This window comes from Drosophila kikkawai, chromosome X (genome assembly GCF_030179895.1).
Source record: "Drosophila kikkawai strain 14028-0561.14 chromosome X, DkikHiC1v2, whole genome shotgun sequence".
NCBI lineage: Eukaryota > Metazoa > Arthropoda > Insecta > Diptera > Drosophilidae > Drosophila > Drosophila kikkawai.
In genome coordinates, this window is record NC_091733.1 from 14,361,089 (window position 1) to 14,383,165 (window position 22,077).

The 22,077-nt window shown below is 40.3% G+C and overlaps 2 protein-coding genes across 2 annotated transcripts in view; both read right to left on the reverse strand.

Annotated features, from left to right (window-relative positions):
• Nucleotides 1–14,402, reverse strand: part of Cht6 (Chitinase 6) — a 35,452-nt gene extending 21,050 nt beyond the window's left edge. Inside the window, 2 exon segments of the mRNA XM_017174746.3 lie at nucleotides 13,632–13,826; nucleotides 14,387–14,402. Coding sequence (XP_017030235.1) covers nucleotides 13,632–13,640 — 9 coding nt within the window. The 5' untranslated portion in view covers nucleotides 13,641–13,826; nucleotides 14,387–14,402.
• A 3,903-nt stretch (nucleotides 14,403–18,305) lies between these two features.
• Nucleotides 18,306–22,040, reverse strand: Dna2 (DNA replication helicase/nuclease 2). The gene is made up of 3 exons (XM_017174789.2): nucleotides 21,392–22,040; nucleotides 20,294–21,331; nucleotides 18,306–20,237 (listed from the first exon to the last, which is right to left on the reverse strand). Exons 1-3 carry the CDS (start codon nucleotides 21,944–21,946, stop codon nucleotides 18,495–18,497), a joined length of 3,336 nt encoding a protein of 1,111 aa, XP_017030278.1. The 5' UTR covers nucleotides 21,947–22,040; the 3' UTR covers nucleotides 18,306–18,494.
• Between the last annotated feature and the right edge of the window lie 37 nt (nucleotides 22,041–22,077).

The following is a 22,077-nucleotide window of genomic DNA, read 5'->3' on the forward strand; positions in this document are numbered from 1 at the left end:
TAAATAATAAAAAATAGAAAAATTGTTATAAAAACAAAATAAATTGAATATAAAAAGCATCCTGGGTTATTTATTACACTAGGTAAAAATCAAATAAAGTCTTTTTTGGAAGTAATAACATTGAAAATATTTATTTCACATTTTTCGTATCAAAAACTCTTCGATTTGCTTGATTTTCGTTCTAAAAAACCTAAAAAAACGTAAGAAGTTAACACTTAAATATTAGTTATTTATCCTTATATTAATTTCCAACAAAACAATAAAGGCAGCTCTTACATTGCAGAATACACCTTCCAAGTAAAAAAGGGTTAAAAGGGGTTCATTGGCTGCTGGCTGCATACTCAGTCAGCTGCTCTCAGGTTCTTAACCCAAAATCCAACTCTGGCAGCAGCATTGGCAAATGGGAAACGCACTTTGCCAAACAATATACAAGTATTTGAAGCTTTCCCCTTTAGCCGTAAATCGCAGCCGTATCCATATCCGGCATTAGCTGGTGGCTGTGCCATTTGGCCAAAAGCCACTCGAAAGACATTCTGGTGGCAAGTTGGTGTATCGGTGTATCGGTGGATCGGTGGTTTGGGGTAATGGCATATTTACCCAGTGACAAGAGTGTGTGGACATTGATTGGGTCATTGGACCGGCGCACAGGTAAACAAGTAATGTTTATGGAACGCTGTGGCAATTTACATTTATATATAGCCATCATTTACATGGTCGCTTACGCATTGCCCAACATTGCTTTATGGCAGCGACTGCACCGGCTGCTTACATAAAATTGCAAGCCAAGAAAACTAAAAAACTATATAAATATATATAAGAAGAAGGAAAATAGCAGGGAAAGAGCAACTTAGCAACTAAGCGGCTAAGCAACTTGAATGAAAATGAAATGACAACAATTTCGATTGTACAATGCGCATGAGCATGAGCACTCGCATTTGTATTCGGAATTGCATTGATTGGCCAGTCTCTGTTTTTGACAAATTTGTCGATTTTACGCAAAGTAAACAGCAGCAACAGCAACAGCAGCAACATCACGCGCCTGCAACACATGTACTTAAAGGCAAATGCCACATTTGTTTCAGTTTAGTTTTCTGGCCCGGCCAGTCTGGCCTTATTCGCCGTTTCTCGCTTTTCTCTTAATTGCAACCAGCGGCTGGCAATTAAAATCAGGCTAAATGTGGCCTGGATGGACAGGTTGCAGGTTGCAGGCTGTCATGCCAGCTTGATGTGTTGCTGCCTCGTCGTCGGCTGCTGCAGGGCGCCTAAAATTGAGAATCGTTTTGGCCGGATTTACAGCCAGCGGCGGCACAATTTATGGACAAGTTGCTGCTGCAGTTGCTGCTGCTGCTGCGACGACAACAAGTTGCAACACCTGAGCCAGAGCGAGAGCGAGCTGCAACTGCAACTGCAGCTGGCTAGCCCGTTGCTTACGTAAGGCATCGCATTACGCGGCAAAAGCACAAACAAAAAAGGTACCATAAAAAAAGGAAAGAAAAATCCCCCTAAAAATGCAGAAATATTGCGTAGATACATAGCAATTTCTCAGTTGCAGTTGGCTTTGCATAAAATCTGGATTTTAACCTTGAATCGGGCACATAAATCGCTGCCGCCAAGTCGAGTTTGGTCTCGAATGACTCGAATCGAGAGCAGTTTTGTTTGATCTCAAGAACCCAGATCATGGGAAGCCATCGATATACTCGATACTTGGGCTGTCTCTCGCCCATTAGAAATCGATTGTCTTGCTGGCTGACAGACATGAATCAAGTGGCTCTAGAAAGGTTTCTTTTGAGCAGTTAAATATTATTGGCATTGTTCAAAACAGATAGTTGAGCTTTTTATAAGCCAGTTAGTTAATTTCTGAGGCACTTAAATAATTTAAATATTTCTAAATTTAAATCCAGTTTAGAACAAGCTGAATACTTAAGAGAGTGAGTCACTTTGGTAGTGATTAATGGGTCTTATTCAAGACATTCATACTTTTGGATAATATATACTAATGCTTTTCGGATATACTGATTTATAATTCAAATGTTTAAGTTGATTAGTTGACTTATTTCCTTACTAATTATTCCTTAAAAAATACTTTAAAACAAGGCGTACTAATTTAGGCTTGTAATTTAAAGAGTTTTACATTTGAAACAAGCTTATTTCATTTAATTAAATTATTTAAAAATAGTACAAAATCACAAGTAACAATTTTAGCTACTCCAACGATTTCTTCAATTAAATTTACTCATTAATTTTATTATTAGTGGCTGTTAACTCATTATTATTATTGGTATTAGCCGCCTAAATGTTAGTTGCATTTTACCAAAATTAATCACTTTTCAGCTTAAAGTCAAACCATTAAAAACAACACCTCATTAACTTGAAACACTTAATAAATTTATATAAATATGGTGTGGTTTTTATAGTTTTTTAAGTTGGACATGGCTTTTATGGATTCAACTCAAGTTTGGCCTGATGTTTAATTGGATTTTGTGTGAGTTTTTGTTTATATTTTATGAGCCAAGACTCTTTAAATTAGTTCGAATTCATTGACTAAACTATATATTTTTAGGTTACAAAATGCCCGAGTGTTTTTGCCGAGTCTCGTGTGTGAATATTTGAGTAAATTAAGCCTCTGCTGGCCATCAATCTTGGCCCCAAAAAAAATTCCGCAGATAATGCTCCGGTTATTCATAATCTTTGCCTGCAGCTGCTGCTGCTGTAACACTCACAGCCACACACATACATATATAGTATAGGAGGTATTCACCAACATTCATCCAGTATTCACACTCATTCACACACTCGCAGCCGAAAAGCATGACTGGCTAAAAGGGAAACAAGCCGGTAAGGAAGCCGAAGCTAGGAATACTCTTGCCCTGAGGACCACTTACTGATAACACTCAACATTATAAGATACTTGGCTGTAAGATATTTATTTTGTATTATTTATTATTTTTATATATTATTGATTATTTATCATTATAAAATGGCACAATAGTTGATATCCCCTTTCCATTAAGTGTATGAAATATGTGGTAAAGTTCAGCTCGCCTTAAATGCAACTTAAAATTCAAAGACGGTCCGATGCAGTGCCTCTTCCCCCCACGAATCCCTTCCAGTCAACGCAACCGCTCCCCTTCCACTCTCTGGCATTGACTGGAAATTTCCGTCCGTAGCACGTAGAATGTGCCGCACATCATGTCACGTTTTAAGGTACCGTCGCAATGTCAACGCCCCCCAAAAAAAAAACACACACAAAATAAAACAAAAGCAGCCGAGAGATCAATGTCTGGCAAGAGCTGCGTTGCGCATACGCCCCGTGGGCTGGGCAGAGATGGGACCTGAGCCTGGGCCTGGGTCTGAGCCTGGGCCTGGGGTGTGCCTGCAGCTGAAGAGTTTGGTAAACAAAAGTTTTGACATTTGAACATTTTTCGGGAATTCGGGCCACTCCACTTTGGCCACTTGTCCACTGAGCCACTCTGTTCCATACTGTTGGAGCCACTCAGCACCACCGAGGGTGCATGATGGGTGCTGGGTGTGCCATAAGCTGGAGCCACAATGCCAGAGATCGGGGGGGGCGATAAGTCGATGGCTTTAACTCTTGCATTTAGCCGGGATTTATGCCGTGCGAAAGCTGGGCATTGTTGGCCAACAACCCGAGATTAGCGTGCGAAAGATTTTTCCCAGTCTCGCCAGTCTTTCGCTAACAATTTCGGCAACTTTAGTTCCAGCCAAGGCGCTTTCAATTAGGCAACCGAGCAGGCCAGACCACGACCATAATAAAAACGGAATCATGGCCAGCGGCAGAATGGAATAACTGGGCTAAGAATGGGTCTTAATCAGGGGGAAAAACTAACTTAAAGCCAAAAAAAAAAAACATTTTCCAGGCTCCCCTTCTACCCACCGATCTCTATCGGTCATGACACCACTCACACTCATCTCCAGTGTGAACTTTCATCAATGGCATCGATGCGTTTTGGCCTGGCCAAGTGAAAAGCAGCTTGACCAGGCCAAAAAGAAAACAACGAGGTAATCATATGTATATACAAAAAAGTGTTTTTCCAATTATGGAGCAGAAGTCACCCAGTCATTGACTCCGCTTAGGGAACCAGTTTGCCCCCGGTCCGATATATCCACAATATATATGTTTCTCGGACTCTTCGCTACCCCCAAAGGAGCTTTCTTAATCGCCTTTTGGCGTGACAAGAGACAGGACAGGAGAGTCCACCGAAAACCAAAGTCAAAACCAAAACCAAAACCGAAAAGAAAAGCGAAAGTTGATGTCGCCGGATGCTGCAGTTGGGGTGAGATTATGTCCATCTTTATTTTGTATTTCACCAATGCCGCCGGATCAATGCATTATTATGGGTCAGCAAACGGTGGCCAAAAAAAAAAAAAGAAGAAAAACCTCTGCGAAGCGGTTTTCCAGCTCTCACACAATTGAGCCATAAACTGAACTGTCTATCGATTGATTGTGAAACTGAAGGCTGCACAGGGAGAAAGATGGGGTTACTTAAGAGGTACAGGGATTTTTAGAATGAAATTATTACCTAATATTTACTAATCAAGATAGATCCCACACCTTTCTCACCCTATCTATAGCTTAAAAATATTTTCCTGCCTCAAAAAGCTTTCACATATTTTTCTTTCTGTGTGTCTCTGCCCCACTGAAATGTTAAGATATAAAAGCCAGTGCCTGTCAAGGCCGGGTACACCAATAAAATAGAAATCCCCCACTCCACATCATCTCATTTTGTACCATTCAATATGTACTAAACCAGTCTTGCATCTTTGGCTCGATTCGTTTCGTTTCGATTCGAATCGAATTGAATCTTCCCCCGATCAATGTCAATGCTCACGGCAATCATTCATTCAGCAGCTCACTAACTCACTCACTCACTTATTCACCTATTCAATCCACCTGCATCGATGTCAAAATTTGCATTTTTGCATTTTTGGCCAAAACTGCAGACAGAATTCAAGTTCATGCTGCCTGTTCCATTGTCTGTCTGCATTACCTTGGATGTATGATGTACATATGCATGAACATCATCCTCTCATCGGCAACGGCATTGTGTTCGTCACGTCACGAGACCAACAATGGCCAGTTCATTAAATCCAATTACACGCCAAATATTTTGCGAATGCCTTTTAATGAGAATCTCGCTGGCACAAAATGTATGGAGCCCTTTTAAAGGGAAGCTGTTGAGTGCCTTTTTAGCTAGGATATTACAGCATTTCTCTCAGCTTTTCAATGATTTATTATTAATTAGTTTATATTTTTTTAAGAGAGGAGGAAATTATAGAGCCTTGCTTTCAAGTACTTTATATAATTTAAAGGTTTTAAAGATTAAGAATTCCTGTTAATTGTTTTATTAGAATTTTAAGTCATAAGTAAGAACCTTTTCTTATTCCCCAACTTTAGCATATTTAATACCCTTCAAATAACTCTCAAAGAATATTTTCTAACCTTTCTTAACCCCTTCCTTCCACGAAAATATTTTCCCCATTTTTCTGCCAACGCTGCAGCGTTAAAATTCAATTTAAGGCCTGATTGCTCTAAGCAGCAGGACCACAACAGCGTACGGATTCCATGGCATCCGTAGAGTCCAGCTTCCGGGATGGCGATGATTCACCAGCGATACCGCCGCCATTGATTGCTGCTTATGATAAAAACCCGCCACAGAAACTGGAACTAATCCGTTTAGGGTGGCTGCCGCCTGGCTGGCTGGCTGGCTGACTCACGCGTATGAAATCCAATCAAATCGAGACGGTCAAAACGTGAAATGTCAGTCCATAGAATATCAAATCCCATTTCCAAACCCTATTTCAAATATCATTGTAAATACGGTTTCAATTGTCGCCGCTTTTGTCTTTGAAGTCTTGTTTCGTTTTCAAGGTGCTCATCTATATTTTTTTATTTTAATATTTCTTTTTCTTTTTTTCTGTCGCCCACTGTCCGCTTATCAATCTGCATTTGTCGCCGCTAATGGTGCAATTTTCTCCATTAACGCAAAATGCCGGACGATGAAGTAGGGAGGGGGAGTTTCAACTATGGCCAGATGTTTGGCGAAAGTCAAGGCGGCAAAACAGCAATGATGGCTACAAAAAAATAATTACTAATTGAATGAGATAAGATAAAAGATAGAGGCGAAGCTAAAGTCTATTTGTATTTAATTCCACATTTTTAATTGATAAAAAACAGCTTAATTTTTAAACAATAAAAACAGAAATACTATTCAATATTAAATATTAAAATATATATAAATAAATTTAAGATAAAATTAATATAGAAAATACCTCAATAAATAGAAAAATTTTAAAATTCAAAATTTATTAAAAAATCCTGTAAGTGTGATCATCTTTAATTCTACAAATTCTAAACCCTTCCAAAACCTTAAAAAAAAACCTTAAGGTATGATCATCTTTAATTTTACAAATTAAACCCCTTAAAAACCTAAAATCCAGCTTCAAATATCTCTAATAAAAAATATAATCTAGGCTAAAAACCCATAACAATTTCTTCCTTGACAAACAAACAATTATTTTGGCCATAAAACTTTCGCCAGGTGCCAGGCTAATGCCATAATTAATGTTTGATCACCTTAATTACCATGCAGATCGCACACAAACACACCTGAGTTGGCCGTGAAAAGTCAGCGGAGGATTAACGAGCGGATTTGCATGACATGAAAACCAGAAAATGCAAGTGCAACCGCCATGTATCATTTTTCCATATCTCTTTAGTCTTCTTGAGTGAAATGTTTTTTCTTTTTTTTGCTACTGTCATTTATCATATTGGCCAGCGAAATTTCTGCGATTTGTCAATTTACAGTTACGTCAAAAAGGCAAACAAATCGGAGAGCAAAAAATAGTTTGCAAACATCAGTGAAAGCTTTTGCAAAAAAAAGGGAAATAAAATGCCAAAGATTTAAATAATATTAAATACAGATACAATACCACGAAAAAGGGGAAACCAATTAATTATGTGTTAATTCAATTTGTGCATTTCCAAGATTTTTGTTTTTATTCCATCAAATTAAATTAGCGAGTTTAATACAAATTTAAAACATAGAAAATTTTAGGGTATAGAAAAGAGTTCAAGAAATAAATTTAAACACTTTTTAACTATGATTTATTCAAAGAAATATACCAATGCAATAAAAAATATAAAGAAATTTAAATTTATTTAAATAAATTGTTGTATTCATTTATTAATTAGTTAATATGTTTTTTAAGAATTTATACAAGCTTTTTACATATTTTATAAAATATTTAATAAATTGTACAAGCAACAAAAAGCTTGCAATGAAGCACAATTTCTGTATTGAATAAATTTAAAGGTTATTTATTAATAATAAATATTTAATTATCGCTTTTAATAGAGCAAGTTGTATTTTTCTAACTATAATTAATATATATATGATATTTATTCTCTTATAAAATAAATTTTAAAGAAGTAAAAGAAATAGGCAATGTTTTATTTGAAAACGATCCTTACATTTATGTGTCATTTATTTCATTAATAAATATTTAAAAATTTATAGAAATAGGTTAAATATTATTAAATTTATTTCTTAAACTTTAAATATTAATTAATATTATCAATTTATTTAATAACTAAACTGATTAAGTTACTATTTGAAATCAGATTCATTGCAACATTCAAAGAATTTATTAAGTTTCCCTATAAATTTGTATATATTTCTTTTTGTGATTTTATAAATATTTCAAATAAACTCTAGTTCAGTGCCAAATTAAATACAATTAACCAAGATTGCCCCTGTATTTGGTATATATTTATTTTTTATAACTCTATGCAGGTCAACAGCACCAACAGCGCCTGTTACGAAATTGGCAAGCCAAGTGACACTTTCGGTGCGTGATTCAGGTGCGTAAGTCGCTCCGTATCGGCCACTTGGAAGTGAAATCGAAAGTTGGACAGCCGCTGCCAGACCCCCCGGGTACCCCTCCAAACCTCCAAAACCCTCCGAAGTCCGCTTGCAGGGCGGCGGCATCGCATTTACTTTGCAATTATCAGGGGCCTAAGCGATAATTGGCAAGCCAAGCGAAATTAGCAGGGGCTAACGCTAACGGTAGGTGTTATTCAGCACCTCATCTCTTTTATTTCTTTATTTTTTCTTTTTGTTGGTGTTTTTACTGCCTTTGGCCAAATTAAACAGTTGTAAAAGAGCTGCGAGCATTTCTTTTGCCCATTTGAACCAATTATGTCATATCGAGACAATGAAAAAGCAAACGGAAGAAGCTCGATCGTCGAGGGACCATCTTATATAAGTTTTATGCCCTTTTTAAACACGGCTTTAGTATACAACTTATTTATGCCTTTTTCGTATTAACTCTAACCGTTGTTTTCGGCTGCCCACTTTCAATTTCGTTCAGTCGAAATTATTAAGCCAAAAAAAAAAACGGGAGAAAAAACCTGGCTGACTGGCGCATCCGGCAACAAACCAATGAAAAAAATCCAAGAAAAATTAAACAGCAACATGAAAAAGCTACGAGATAATCGTGATGCACATTCAGGTTCAAGTTGAATCGCAGATGAAAATCCCGAGACAGTCTGGGGTCAAAAACTGGGCACTGGCTAATTTTGGATGATTTTTTAAAGCTTTTCTTGAGAAGCCGTGAAGCGAGTAAGAGATCTGAGTTTAAGCCATAAAGATAATGCCATTGTAGCAACCGATTAGCTGGACTGAACTTAATTAGATCGAAGCATGACTCTATAGTTTTTTGATTGAAATTGAGAGAGTAAAGAAAATTACAGAAAATTGTACAAGAAAAACCTAACAGAAGAAGTTAGAAAGGTGGGAAAGTTTGTTGTTTGTTTGTTTGTCGATTAAATATTAAAAAAAAATCAATTAACCTTGTAAAAAGAAATGTTAAATTAAGAAATAATTGAAAAAAATTAATTCACTTTGGTAAAAATAAAGTTAAATTAAGAAAATCATGAGAATAAGGTGGCAAGTTTTAAAAAAATATTTACAGAAAAATAATGAAAGTTTAAAAAAAATAAAGATAGAAAAAAGGAAGGTTTTGGTAATAAAATAATAAACATATAAAAACAATTAATAATAGAAATCTAAATTTATAAAATTAATTGATAAAGTTTATAACTAATAACTACCTAAATTGTGTTCCTGTTTTTAAAAATAATAAAAAATTAAGCTCAACAACTATGACTAGCTAAAATATAAGGAAATACTTTAAACTTCAAGCTATAGGCTTTATTTCCAACAATAAAAAATGCCTTAATATTTATTAAGTACCTAAACAATTAAGTATTATTTCCCCTAGTCTTCTGTCACCAACAACCTTTTTTCTAGCTCCATCCTTGTGACAATTAAAGTGCCCATTGTTCACCCTCATTTTGATTTATTTTTTTTTTTTGTTTAGACGTTTGGTTTCGCTTTGGCTTTATGCTTGTTTTTGTTTTTGATTATTTCTTGTATTTTATTTTATTGTTTTTGTTGTTGCAAATGCAGTCACATTCTTTTAAATACCAATTGGGGGTCAGTTAGTCCGTTGGTCAAGACTCTGGAATTTTGAGCAAGTGCTTTTTGTTATTGTGAGCAAACAAGTTTAGATGCGGAGAGTGGAACTCGCTCCGGCTTAATAAATTAATTTATAACTTTTGCTTTTTTTCTTGCTCTTGCTCTCGCGAAACAAGTTGACCTTCAGGCGCGGGTATGTCTGTAAAAATATACATATTTGATTTGGTATTTTGTGTTATATATATATATGCTGTCAAGCGAATTTACAGTTACGTGTTTCAAGTGGAGCTAAAATAAAATAATAAGAAAACCCTCAGAGGCTGGGCTTCAAGGGTGGGAATCTGCAGCCATTGAATCTATACATATATATTTTAATTGGTCAAAAGATGGTTGTTGAGTGGTTTAAGGAAACAATAAATTAAGTGGCGAGTTACTCACAGTTAAACAAAGAATAAAATATAAATATAAATATGCTGGGTGAGTTTTTAATTAAAATAAATTAACAAGTAATATAAAGTTATAGTGGAAATTATTTTAGGAAAAAATAAATACACCAATCGAAAATAATTAAATAAAAATCAAGAATTAAAAGAAAACCTTTTAAAAATAAATAATATAAACTTTAAAAAATTATTTTATTACCAAGTTGTTAATAAACAAACCTGAAACACCAATTGAAACCCAAGAAAAAGTCTATGTTGCACACCCAGGAGGCTAGACTCAAATATCAAAGGGAGGGCTGGGCCCAACCCCCTCCCTGACCTGTCAGCGTGTTAATGATTTGCATGTTCCCAAATCTGAGAGTCAAAGTAACGGGCCCAGACACATGGCTGGTTAGCCCTGTTGTCGTTGTCATGGAATTGAATCATCCCGGCGTTCCCTGGAGCATGTCTCTCTCCCTCTTAACCCACGGCTGCCCCGCCGCTGCATTAACCCCCTTCTGGCTGCACAGCATACGTAACGAGCCCAAAGAGTAGCGAAGGCGACACAAAAAAGGCAACATTTTGCAATGGGGGACTGGGGCCCAGCTATTCCGAGACTCAGAAACTCTGTTACTCACAGATACTGTGTATCTGGCAGATACAATTACCAAAGCGATTGCAGTGGATGCGACTGGGAATGCGGGAATTTCAGGCCAATGCGGTTTAATAGCCAAAAACCGGTAACTTAATGAGACCGCCCCGCCGTTAAGGCTTCTATAATGCTTTTTGAATAATATATTTGCACTGGGAAAAAATTTATGGCTTGATTAAATTTAGTAAAGTGGTCTCAAGATGGTAAATATCTTTATAAATCATAAGGATTTTAGCCAGAAATAAATTTTAATATTTTAGTTTAATGTATACAAATATTAATTTAATTGTTTAAATTTTTAAAAATTGTTTTTGATATGTTAAAGATTTTAAAAAAGTTAATTTTTTGTTTTAAAAATATTAAAAGGTTTATTTTTTATTTTAGAAATATTGCAAAGTTTAGTTTTTGTTTTATTAAAAAAATATATCCTTTTTGTTTTAGAAATTTCATAAATATTTTTGTTTAGTGTTTTCGTATGTAAAATGCCAAAACGCATCGCTTGGCGCCGATTCCCCCCGCAGGGTCGCCGATACATTCACTTTTTTTTTTGTAGTTTTATTTTTTTGTACGAATGCCGCTCCTCTCATCGGGTTTCACTTTCATTGGAGTACGATTTGCCAATCTGGAAACCTCTCCACGAATGCAAGGCGGATGTGCCTTGCCATGTGCCACCTCTGGGGGTCAAATTATATGTATTTGAGATCGCATATTTGGAGGGCTACAAAGGAGCTACGATAAGTTTATAGGTTGGCACAGGGAAGTACATCATGTAGTCGGTGTTTGTACTTATTTTTTAGGGAAATGAAGAGATCTTAACCAAGGCATGACTTTGCTGTTTAACTTGAGCAAATATTTGCTTTATAATATTTGCATTTTATAAATTTTAAACATCTTTTTATACTTTATGAAGGCAACAATAAAGAAATTGAAGTATTTAATTTAATTGAAAATGTTATTTAAAAGATTTTTCAGTTGCTCTTTTAAAACTTAAAGAGAAGATTGTTAAAATTCACATAAAATTACCCAACATATAGAGAAAAAATCCAAAAAATGACCCAGAATATTAATAATAATCTCCAGAAAATAACCCAAAAGGGTATTCCCCCTTCGGTAGTGCTAAAAAATCGTATGCCCGAATGGGCGGCTGATTAAATCTAAGCATATTGCATATGGAAGATGCAAGTTTCGATTGGAGGCCTGGGCTTGGGGATTGACTCTCGGGGCCCAGTTCACTGTCATTGTCTTTTGGGTGCGACTGCTGCTGCTGCTGCGTTGGCGTTGCAACGTTGCAATGGCATGGATGGATGTTGCATGAATTTGCAATTTTCGCTGGGCTCATTTTCGGGCTGGGCCACCGATTTCCGCCAGAGACAAAGACCCAGGCCGATTTCCTCTTCACACACGCATTTTTGCGGCCTGACGTCAAGCATGATTGAAGTCATAACATAGACAACGACGATGTTGATGATGGCGATGATGAGTCTCCCTCTCTGTGGCTAGTTTCTTGGCGGCAGCTCATCTCCTAGCACTTGTCGCCAAACGTGTTTCGCCCCCGCTACGTGGCCAAAAATAAGTTCAGGCCGAAAAACTTAACAAATATAACAACAAAATAGCAACAAAAAAATTGACAAAAATAATACAAAAAGCAATCGTAAAAAAGAGAATTCGTAAACGAGTTTTTGTGCGCATGCGCAGCTGAAAATTTGCATGACTCGCTGCGAGAAATATCATAGGATCAGCGAGATATATGCCTTGTCCGAAGGTCCACGCGGATGTGTGTATATATAGCTGAAAAGGCCCCAATCCCCAGGCCAGCCTCATTTCGATAGCGATTTCGTTTATATTGCCATTTAGTTTCAAGTAAAAGTTTATGCATCGCATGTGGCTTGTATTTATTTGCGCCTTAACTTATCCATATCTCTAGCTGTGCCTGTATCTGTGAGATGTATCTACGGGCTCACCATCATCTTTAATATGCGTGCAATGTATCTTCAACGAATTGGGTTCGTGTTTGAAAGTTTTGCACTCGATCGCCTTCGATTAGCATGGGAATTGCAATCGCCGACGTCTTAGCCGTCTGCAAAAGGTGTTAATCGGGTAAAAGTTTTTCGGGATTGCATAAGTCCCGATCGTAAAAAACTGTCAAGACTTGAGCTTTAATCTGCGATGGTGTGCATCCCCCTCTCACTTTGGAATTCCTCACTTGAATGTTAACTTTAAGGTAATAATTATAAAATATATATCCAGCTAAATCAAAAGGAAAACATTTATAGACTCCAAACTCAGGCCATTAAAAATATGATTTGGTTATTCATATGTTAATCTTGAGATGTCCCCTGCCTATAGGCCATTTTTATCTAGATTTTGGCTGATTATAAACACCTAGCAGTCTGACGATTAAGGCCACAAAAGACCACTCCAAGCTGTCATAAAAACTAACTCTTACTTTCAGCCAAAAGACTACGCATTAAGCAAGTCGGAAGCATATTTTTTGCGTTGGTCTAAGAATTCTTCGCTGTGTTGTCACACATTAATTATGCAATCGCCCAAGAGAGACGTTTTTTTTAATATCAAGTTAAACCAGGCAAACGAAATCGAAATCAAGTCGTTGAATAATTCAATCGATTCGAGAACGAAGAGGCAACCCACGAGATGCTAGTTTCGAGAACCCGTTTTGTGTTCAGAGGGATCTGCGAGATCTACGAGATCTGCGAGATCTTTCCTGGCGCCCTGGGCAAGGATAACAACTTTCCAGGCTGCCAAGGTTGGTAGCTGCATGAATCCATTCCCCGTTTTTGGAATGGTGGCCAGGAAATCGCCAAGTCCGGACTAAATATTTACGACTCTTGGCCAGATTTGCGCTAATTGTGTACAAAATGCAGCAACAAAAGCGGCAAAAAAAAAACGCGAAATAAAAATGATTTCTCAGCCTGTGCAGTTGTCGAGAGTTGATTTTTTAATGAATTTTTCTTTTTGTGCCACAAGAAACGAGTATGAGTATGAGTGTGAGTGTGAGTACTCGTACTAGTACAAGCCAGTATTGTGGCAACCACTTACCGGAAGCATTTTGGCGGCTTTTTGCTGGTCGAGGTGGCGATACAAGGCTCCTTTGGGTTAGATGTTGCTGCTGCTGCTGCTGCTGTGGTTGTTGTTGCCAATATTGTTGCTGCTGCTGCTGCTGCTCTCGTTGTTGTTGTTGTTGTTATTATTTCAGTTAAACGCGACGACAACGACGAGGAGGAAAAAATAACGCTAAGATTTAGTGTGAGATATTTTTTGTTTGTCGTTAGTTTTTTTTTTTTTTTTTGAAAATATTTTTGCTTAGAAAACTGGGCTAAATGCGGTTGCTGCTGGTGCTGCTGCTGCGGCTAGTGCAGCCTCTATTTTATTTTTTATGCAATCTGCACAGATCGCGGCTAAATGCTCCACTGCCTCAGCAGCACCAGCAACAGCAACAACAACAGCCTTTGGGATGCCAAAAACCAGGCCGAAAGTAAAAACTGTTACACACGTCTGCGCATTCAGTTTTTCACTTTCGGCCAGCGGCGTCGGCGCATTTGGCCCAATAATATTGTACATCTACATATAATCCACACATAAATATCAAATAAATGCAACAACAAAAAAATAAATAAAACTATCTGCACATTTTCCACATTCACTCGGGACACGCAAAAAAACAGAAACAGAAAACAGAAAGAAAAACCAAGCCACGAGTACGGGGAATAAAGTTAACACTAAAAACTCTACTAAGACTATATGGCAAATTAGTATGCACGGCCAGGGGCGAGTTACCGCTAAGCCAACAATACCGTTCGAGAGTCGCCGCTGCACTGAATTCGTGCGGTGGCCAAAAAGCGTGGCCAACAGAAAACCAGCAACAGAAACAGCAGCAGCAAGGCAGCAGCAACAAGCCACTTAACAGAGGCCAAAAACCAAGTTGCTGCGCAGCCGCAAAAGCCCGCTGTTAGCCGGCTAACATGACTGCCTTTTTGGCCCAGTTAACATGGCCCAACCAGACAGAGTAAATAGAGAGGCCGAAAGGCAGAGAGCCGGAGCGAGTTCTTGAACCACAATAATTAATAACAAACAAACAAAGCAACGCAAGCAGACACTGATAATGGAGCCCCGCTTTAATTATGCTCTCAGGCGGCCAAGAAACTTATCAATTATGGACACACTTTTGCGGTTTTGGCGTTAAATGCCAGGGAAATCGGTCAATAATTGTTGGGCATAATTGGTAACTGGAGGGTATGAAGGGGGGTAGCAAAGGATTGTGTAATGCCAAATAAAATTCTGAAAAAAAAATGAAAATAAAGAAGGAGCAAATAATGGTAGTCAGCTTAAATATCTAAATGGATTGGTTAATCACTGAGGTTTAGGGGATTCCCCCAAAGGTTTTATAAATTTATTAAATTTCTAAAATGCAAAATTAAAAGGTTATTTTTAGGAAGTTTTTGTAAACAAAGGTTTAAGTTTTCATTTTAAATTTTTAAGTATGATTTTAAAACTCTTAAAAATTATTTTTTATATTATATTATATATATTTTATATTATAATACTCTTTTAACTACTTATTTTGGTATAGTTGGTCATTGAAAATATTAAATTGAAAGCTGTATTGACTTAATAATAGTGTACTTATTGGTTACTTCATAAAGACCTCCCTTCAACTATTAACCCTAATTGGCTGCCTTTTCCTTGAACTTAATGAAAGGCTTTGTGTAAATTACATACAATAATCAAATACATATGATATATATATGATATAATTTACTAACAAGCCAGATGACAGCAGGTGCTTCTACCACTAAATCTCATTAGCAAATTTCCCTACCAATCAATTTAGGTTAAGAATATAATAAAGAACTAATTTCAAATTTTAATTAAAAAATAATAATAAATAAATAAATAATTTAGAGATCCATTTCCCATACTTTAGTTTCCGCTTAAAAATATCCCCTCGTGAAGTAATGAAATCTGTACAGTTTTGCAGAAGAAATCAATTTCGAAAGTTAAGGTCTTAAGATAATGCCTCAAGCTCTCTGGCGGATCATCTTTGACAGCGTTCGATATTGCAACAGGTGATGTTGTTGGCGTTTATTGTTGTTTTACAGACCACGATGGTTAATGGGCTTAATTTGTTGCGCACACACACACAAACACTGTGGTGGACACTGGGAAGAGAAGGGGTGATGTCTGGGTATTTCAAAAACCACATTTTGGGTTTGGCCGGAACTCAAAATCAATTCAGAGCCAGGGACAGGGGCAGGGACAGGGGCAGGGATAGGGGCAGGGACTGGAGCAGGGCTCAATAATTTCGTGGCTGACCTTTGTTGGGACCACAGATGGTAAAGAGTTTACATAATAGGCATTAAATGCTGTCATCGAAATGCCAACGGCTGCCAAGCGGCGGCGCGAAATGAATTTCAAATATTTTATCAAGCGATTTGCTTATGACCATTATTGTTGTTGTTGTTTCCCCGTTACTGTTACTGTTGGGTTTCTTTTCTTTTGCCCCACACACCTGCCTTTCTTCAGAGCTCCACTCCCTACCTGAGGGGTTACTTGGTTAGTTTTTTGCATTTTTATACCATTGCAGGGTATTATAAATTTAATCAGAAGTTTGCAACGCAGTAAAGGAGTCAAAACGATCAGAAAATTGTATAAATTAATTATTATAATAATTAAGATTTGTATTAATTTTTTTGTAAAAACGGAAAAACGGGAAAAAGTCGTCTCGTCGGGAAAACTATCCCTTTTGAGGGATCGGTACTATCGCCTTGGGTTTTTGTTGTTAGGCTTTGTGTTTCTGATCCTAGCGCTTGAAATAAAATGTAAAAGCAAATTAAGGAAACCTCTCTCTTCCGCACTTTTTCCCCCGTTTTTCCAGCGTTTTTATGAGAGCCGCGTGTTTTTCGAGACTCTCTTTGAGCTTGTGGCCGATATTGAAAAGGCCAACAAACAAATGGCATCCACTTCCAAATTAGAAGCTAATTGTCCTAATTTGTCCCATTTTCTAGAATTTAATTTAAATTTTTATTTGTAGTATTTCTGTTTCTGCTCTTTCCTCTCTCGCCTTTGAGGGCTATCAATCTCGCATTTGGTAACTGCCATTTGCCAAGGCAAACACACACACGCTTACACACACACACACCCGCTCGGGTGACTACGATAATGACACCGATAATCATCTGCAGGATGACTCACGTTCGCTCCTGGCTGTAAAATGCATCCGCTGCAGGTATCCCCCCGGGGGACCCCTGCACATGGCATATGTTATATTCAGGGCACGCAGAGGGAGCAGCTCCAGACCTCGAGGTGCCCAACTTCCGCAGCTAAGCGGAGCCAGGAGGACCGGAGCACCGGAGGTGGCAGGGATTGAGATAAGAAGGTGCAGCCCAGAAGGAAGCGAGAACACGTTAACGGGGGAAATGTGCCAGTGCTAGTACTTGTGGCGGTGGTGGTGGTGGGGTCGGGAGGGTCAAATTACTATATAATCCAAAAGGGAGAAAATAGTTTATTTTTCCGTATTTTGTGGCAAACAAGATTACAGAAAATCCTGCAGGGGCCAAAGCCCTGTTAATGCAATTTCATTTTGGTGGGGAAGTAAGATTTAATGCAGTAACTTAATTATTTTCCACTTATTTAGATTATAAGTAGTAACTGTTAAAGTCTCAAAGGGCTAAAAAATTAAAAAAAACAAGAAATAAAGCTAACTTTGGCCAGCCAAAGTTTGTATACCCTTGCAGGTAAATATTAAAATATATCATAGCTAAGCCAAAAATGCATTAATTTCGATTCGGAAAGCAGTTTTGTGTTAGTTTTTATTAATTTAAAAAAACTGCATACCAAATTTTAAATTTTAAGAAATCAAAATTTTTGGCCATTTTTGCTAATTTTAATGATGTAACCCTTATCAAATTTCGCAAAAATGGCCAAAAAATCGATTTCTTCCGGACATATCTAGAAAGATTCCCCTGTTGATGCTGATCAAGAATATATATACTTTATAGGGTCGGAAAGGTCTCCTTCACTGCGTTGCAAACTTCTGACTGAAATTATAATACCCTGCAAGGGTATAATAAATATGTATATATTTCGATTTATTTTTTATATGTATTTATTTATTATTTGTATTTCTTAATATTATATATATTATATTATTAGTTTTGATAGTTCTTTTTAGTTGTTTTTATTGTTACAAAATTTGTTGTATAAATCGATATGTAAACGTGGCAATATTTGTTCGATAAATCGATATTTTGCGATATATTTATATATCCCTAGTGTAGGGTATCTCACAGTGGACTGTAGCTATATAACTGGTTATTGTCTTAATTATCAGAATATATCGTTATTTTTAATTTCCTAAAATTTAGGTGACTAATATAAAAATTTTAACAAGGTAATCCTGAGTAACAACTCTGAAGTATAATTTGCTTGTTAAATGCATAAACCCAGCTCTCATAAAAAAAAAAAAAAAAAAAATTTAAGTGAATGTTAACAATAATTGATTTTTTAGGCTTAACAAAATGTGAATTATGGAGATGCAATTCCGAGTTAAGGCTAACTTTGCTTTTAAATATATGAAAGTATTTTTTTTTTTAAGGCAAACAAAAAAATAATAATAATTTAAAATAAACAATTTCATAAAAAAAAAAAAATAAAAATATTAATCATAATAATAATAATCAAAAAATTAAATCCAAAATAATACAAAAAACAAAATAAATTTTTAAATTTATTACAAAAAGTGTGATTTAGCTAGTTGTAGTTGTATATTTTACATATTTTTCACAGATTTTCGAGTGATTTAAAATCCACAACGATATCTGTGACATCCCTGAATGTTTATGTTATAAATCTTTGAATAATTCAACTATAAGTTATAAAAAACATAATATAAAATCCAAATAGCTAGGACTCTGACTCCGATTCCAACTCCATCAGGCTGGCCAGATCCTCTTGGATACTCTGCCAGGCAAACTCCATGCGACCCTCGTCCAACTTCAGGCGACACCTGTCCGGTATGTGCTCAAACAACCGACGGAAGGGACCGTATTGCTCTAGGCACTGAATATCGCCCAGGAGAATGAGCTTGTTCTTGGCCCGGGTGATGGCCACAGTGAGGCGACGCTGATCCTCCAGGATCTCTGCCTCCCGACACCGTTCCATATCCGAGCAAGAGTCCCTGCCCGTCTTGGAGCAGCTGTAGACGATGAGGTTCTTGTCCCGACCCTGGAACTGATCCACAGTGTTGCACTCGATGTGGGGGTCCAGTTGGTGGGCCAGTTTCTTGAGGAGCTCCACCTGTGCCCGGTAGGGAGCTATCACGCCAATCCTGGATGCCTCGAAGCCGGACCTTAGCAAGTGCCGGAGCAAGTGCATCACAATGCCTGCCTCGCAGTAGTTTGTGTACTTGGATATCCTCTTTTTGGCTGTGCTCCTCTGAGAATTCTCCTCCCCTGGCTCCCCGTAGCTCTGTTCTATGGAGGAGGCGGTCTCCCCCAGACGTTGGGATGCCCGAGCCAAGTCCTGGCAGCGCTCGAAGCAATCTCCCGTGTTTATCAGGGTCACCGCCTGCTCCAAATGGCTTTGCAGAGCCCGTTGCACCCAGCGCGGTGCTTGGGTCAGTGTCTTCACCTGGAAACTGGCCCCGGACACCTCCTCGGAGGCACACTGCAGGGCTCCCGCGTAGGTGAGCTCGTTGGCCAGCCGGGTGATGGTCCTGTTCATCCGGTACTGCAGGCTCAGCACAGCGGTGGCCTCCTTCGAGTCCAATCTCTGGAACAGGGTCTCGTCGGCCCCGCGTTGACGTGCCTCCTTGGACCTGATGACCGGCGGCAGCTGCTCGGGATCTCCCACGAGAACGAACCGGCTGCAATGGACCAAGGGACGCAGGACAGTGGGCTGCATCACCTGCGTGGCCTCGTCTACGATGCAGTAGTCGAAGTGGCGGTGCTGAAAGAGCGGATGCCCGGCTCCCAGACAGGTCACACCCACAATGGAGGGTTTTTCTAGAGACTTCTGTAGGTCCTCCGCGGTGGAACAGTCCTTGGTGAGTGCCGCCTCGCTGATGTCCTCCAGTTGGGGATGGATCCTGGAGCTAGAGCCCAGCCTCAGCATGGGCAACTCGAAGGGCAGGAGACGTAGGAGCAGGTTGTCCACGGCCGAGTGGGTTTGCGCCGTGATCAGCACGCTCTTGCCCAGCAGATGGAGCAGTCTTACGAGGGACACCAGGGTCTGGGTCTTGCCAGTGCCGGGCAATCCCTTGATGAGCAGATGGCTGCTGGTGGTGAGGGCCCGCAGGGCGGCCGCCTTTTGGACGGTGTTCAGCTGCATCAGCATGGGGGCTCCCTTGGTCAGGATGATCCGGGGCAGAACCTTGTGCTGTTCGGGGGGCTTGCGGGCCACTATGATGTCCCTCAGCTCCTGGTAGCGTTCGCCCTCGGAGAGCAGCAGTCCCAGATTCGTGTAATTGAAGGTGGCAAAGTTCTGGGACTCGTGTTTGTCCACCACAAAGGATTCCTGGGCATACAGGTGGCTGAGATCACGCTCCAGCAGGAGTTCCAAGCGTCGACTCGCCAGGGAGACGATATAACCCGAGGCGATGGCCAGGCGGGAGCCTGAACTGACCACCACGTACTCGCCCAAATCGAACTGGAAAAGGGATAGGATTTAATTTAGTTCTTGGAGATTAAGGTAGGAGTCCTCACCCCACAGAGGCTCAGATCGAGGCCCGCGTCCGCATCTGCAGAGAGCTCCAGGCTCTGGCGATAGCGTCCCTCTTCCGGGGTGACCTTTTGACCCCTGACCAGCTGCAGTTGGCCAATGGCTCGGCCCTGCTTCTGACGCTTCAGGGGATCCTCGGTCCACAGGGCTCTCAGCTGCGAGGACTGTCGATTGTGCTGCTCCTCCAGCGCCAGCAGGCCGCACCAGTGCTGCACATAGGCCTGATCCGGCTCCTTGAGATGTTCCAGCAGCTGCGGCATGAGCTTCTTCAGGGGATGCGATTCCCCGAGTTCGAGTTCGGGATCCCGCCGAGCAAAGCTCGCACAGATGGTGTTGTACGCACAATTGCCGCAGGCACTGTGATGGTAAATGGGCTCCGGCAGCTGCAGCTGCTCCAGGGGATCCTTCTTCCCCGGTGGAATGGCCACTTCCCTGGTCAGCCAGTGGGCCAGATCGTTGCGCAGAAGCACCAGGTCCCTCTGCTCGTTCCGGCCACTAGGCACCTCGCGCAGTATGCCCTCCCGGAGGTACAGCAGCAGGCCCGACCTGGTGTCCCGGCCCTGGGCAGAGTGCATCAGCTGGTAGAGCAGCAGCTGGCCCTTGTGCTCCATGGAGAAGCTGGCCCGGCCCGTCTTTAGCTCCAGCGGAATAACCTCCTCCTTGCGGTGGGGATTTCGCACCCGCACCGTCACATCCACCTTACCCTTGAGCCCCAGCTGAGGCACCCACAGGTTCTCCTCAATGTCGCGGATCTCCTCGATGCGACCGCGATAGAGTTCTGGCGGCAGGACAGCCGGTTCCTTACCCTTCACATACTGCGCCACAAAGCTGACAATGGGATCCACGAACTTGAGCAACTGCATCTCCATCTCCGCCTGGCTTAGACTGCTTGCGTACAGCAGTTGGGCCAGGGAGGAGCTGGACAGCATCTCCGCTAGGGCAGACTGGATCTGCTCCCGGCTGGAGAGCTGCTGCAGGAGCACCTTTTGCAGCAGTTCGTGCACCAGGGTACCGATTACCATCTGAAAGGGAGTGGAAATCGGATTGAGCATCTGTTGGGATTACGTTTGGGAGGCACCTACGATGGAGCTGCCCGAGTCCAGGCCACGGAAACGTTCCTGCAGCACCGCCTTGCGCCGGCAGAACAGGGAGCCGGTAACTGTGGTGCCGGAGATGAGGAGATCCGGATGGGAGACACAGTAGCCCTGCTCCTTGTCCACCACATAGCTGCCCAGGGATGGCTGCCACTTGGCCAGCAGGGAGACGGTGTCGCCCACCTGCACGCGCATGTGATTCCAGGGCGCCTGCAGCAGGCACACGGCCGTGTCGGGATCCCCGCCGGAAAGGCGCTTCACCTGCAACCGGAGCTCCTGGCTCTTGGCCAGCGGTTCCACCAGCTCCACCTGGCAGCGCTGCCACTGGCTGAGATCGAGTCTGTGGCACGCCGCCGACTCCATGGCGCCCAGCGCCAAATCAAAGTCAGCATCGTCGCCCCAATCGATGTTCTCCAGGTCGTCGTCCGCCGGCAACTCCAACTTCTGCTTGAATTTCTTGCTCTGTGGGGAGTTGCCAGCTCCTAGTGTGTCGGGGGATCCATTTTCCGCTTTGCTGGGCGTCAGCACACGCTTGGTGGCCATCGAAGCGTGGGTTATTGGTTAAATTTCAAGAAACTAGTTGAATTTCTGTTTTTATCTGTTGCGCCAATTGATTTTTGGCGCAAATAGTGGAACCAGTTTGGGCAAAGGCAAGAATGCCAGCTGCCTAGCAA

Bases quoted from the DNA above. Each gene is read 5' to 3' on its own strand.
- Dna2 (XM_017174789.2), bottom strand. From the start codon at position 21,946: ATGGCCACCAAGCGTGTGCTGACGCCCAGCAAAGCGGAAAATGGATCC. The intron at 21,332-21,391 runs GTAGGTGCCTCC...ACTCCCTTTCAG, and splicing joins TGGACTCGGGCAGCTCCATC to ATGGTAATCGGTACCCTGGT. The intron at 20,238-20,293 runs GTGAGGACTCCT...TCCCTTTTCCAG, and splicing joins TCGATCTGAGCCTCTGTGGG to TTCGATTTGGGCGAGTACGT.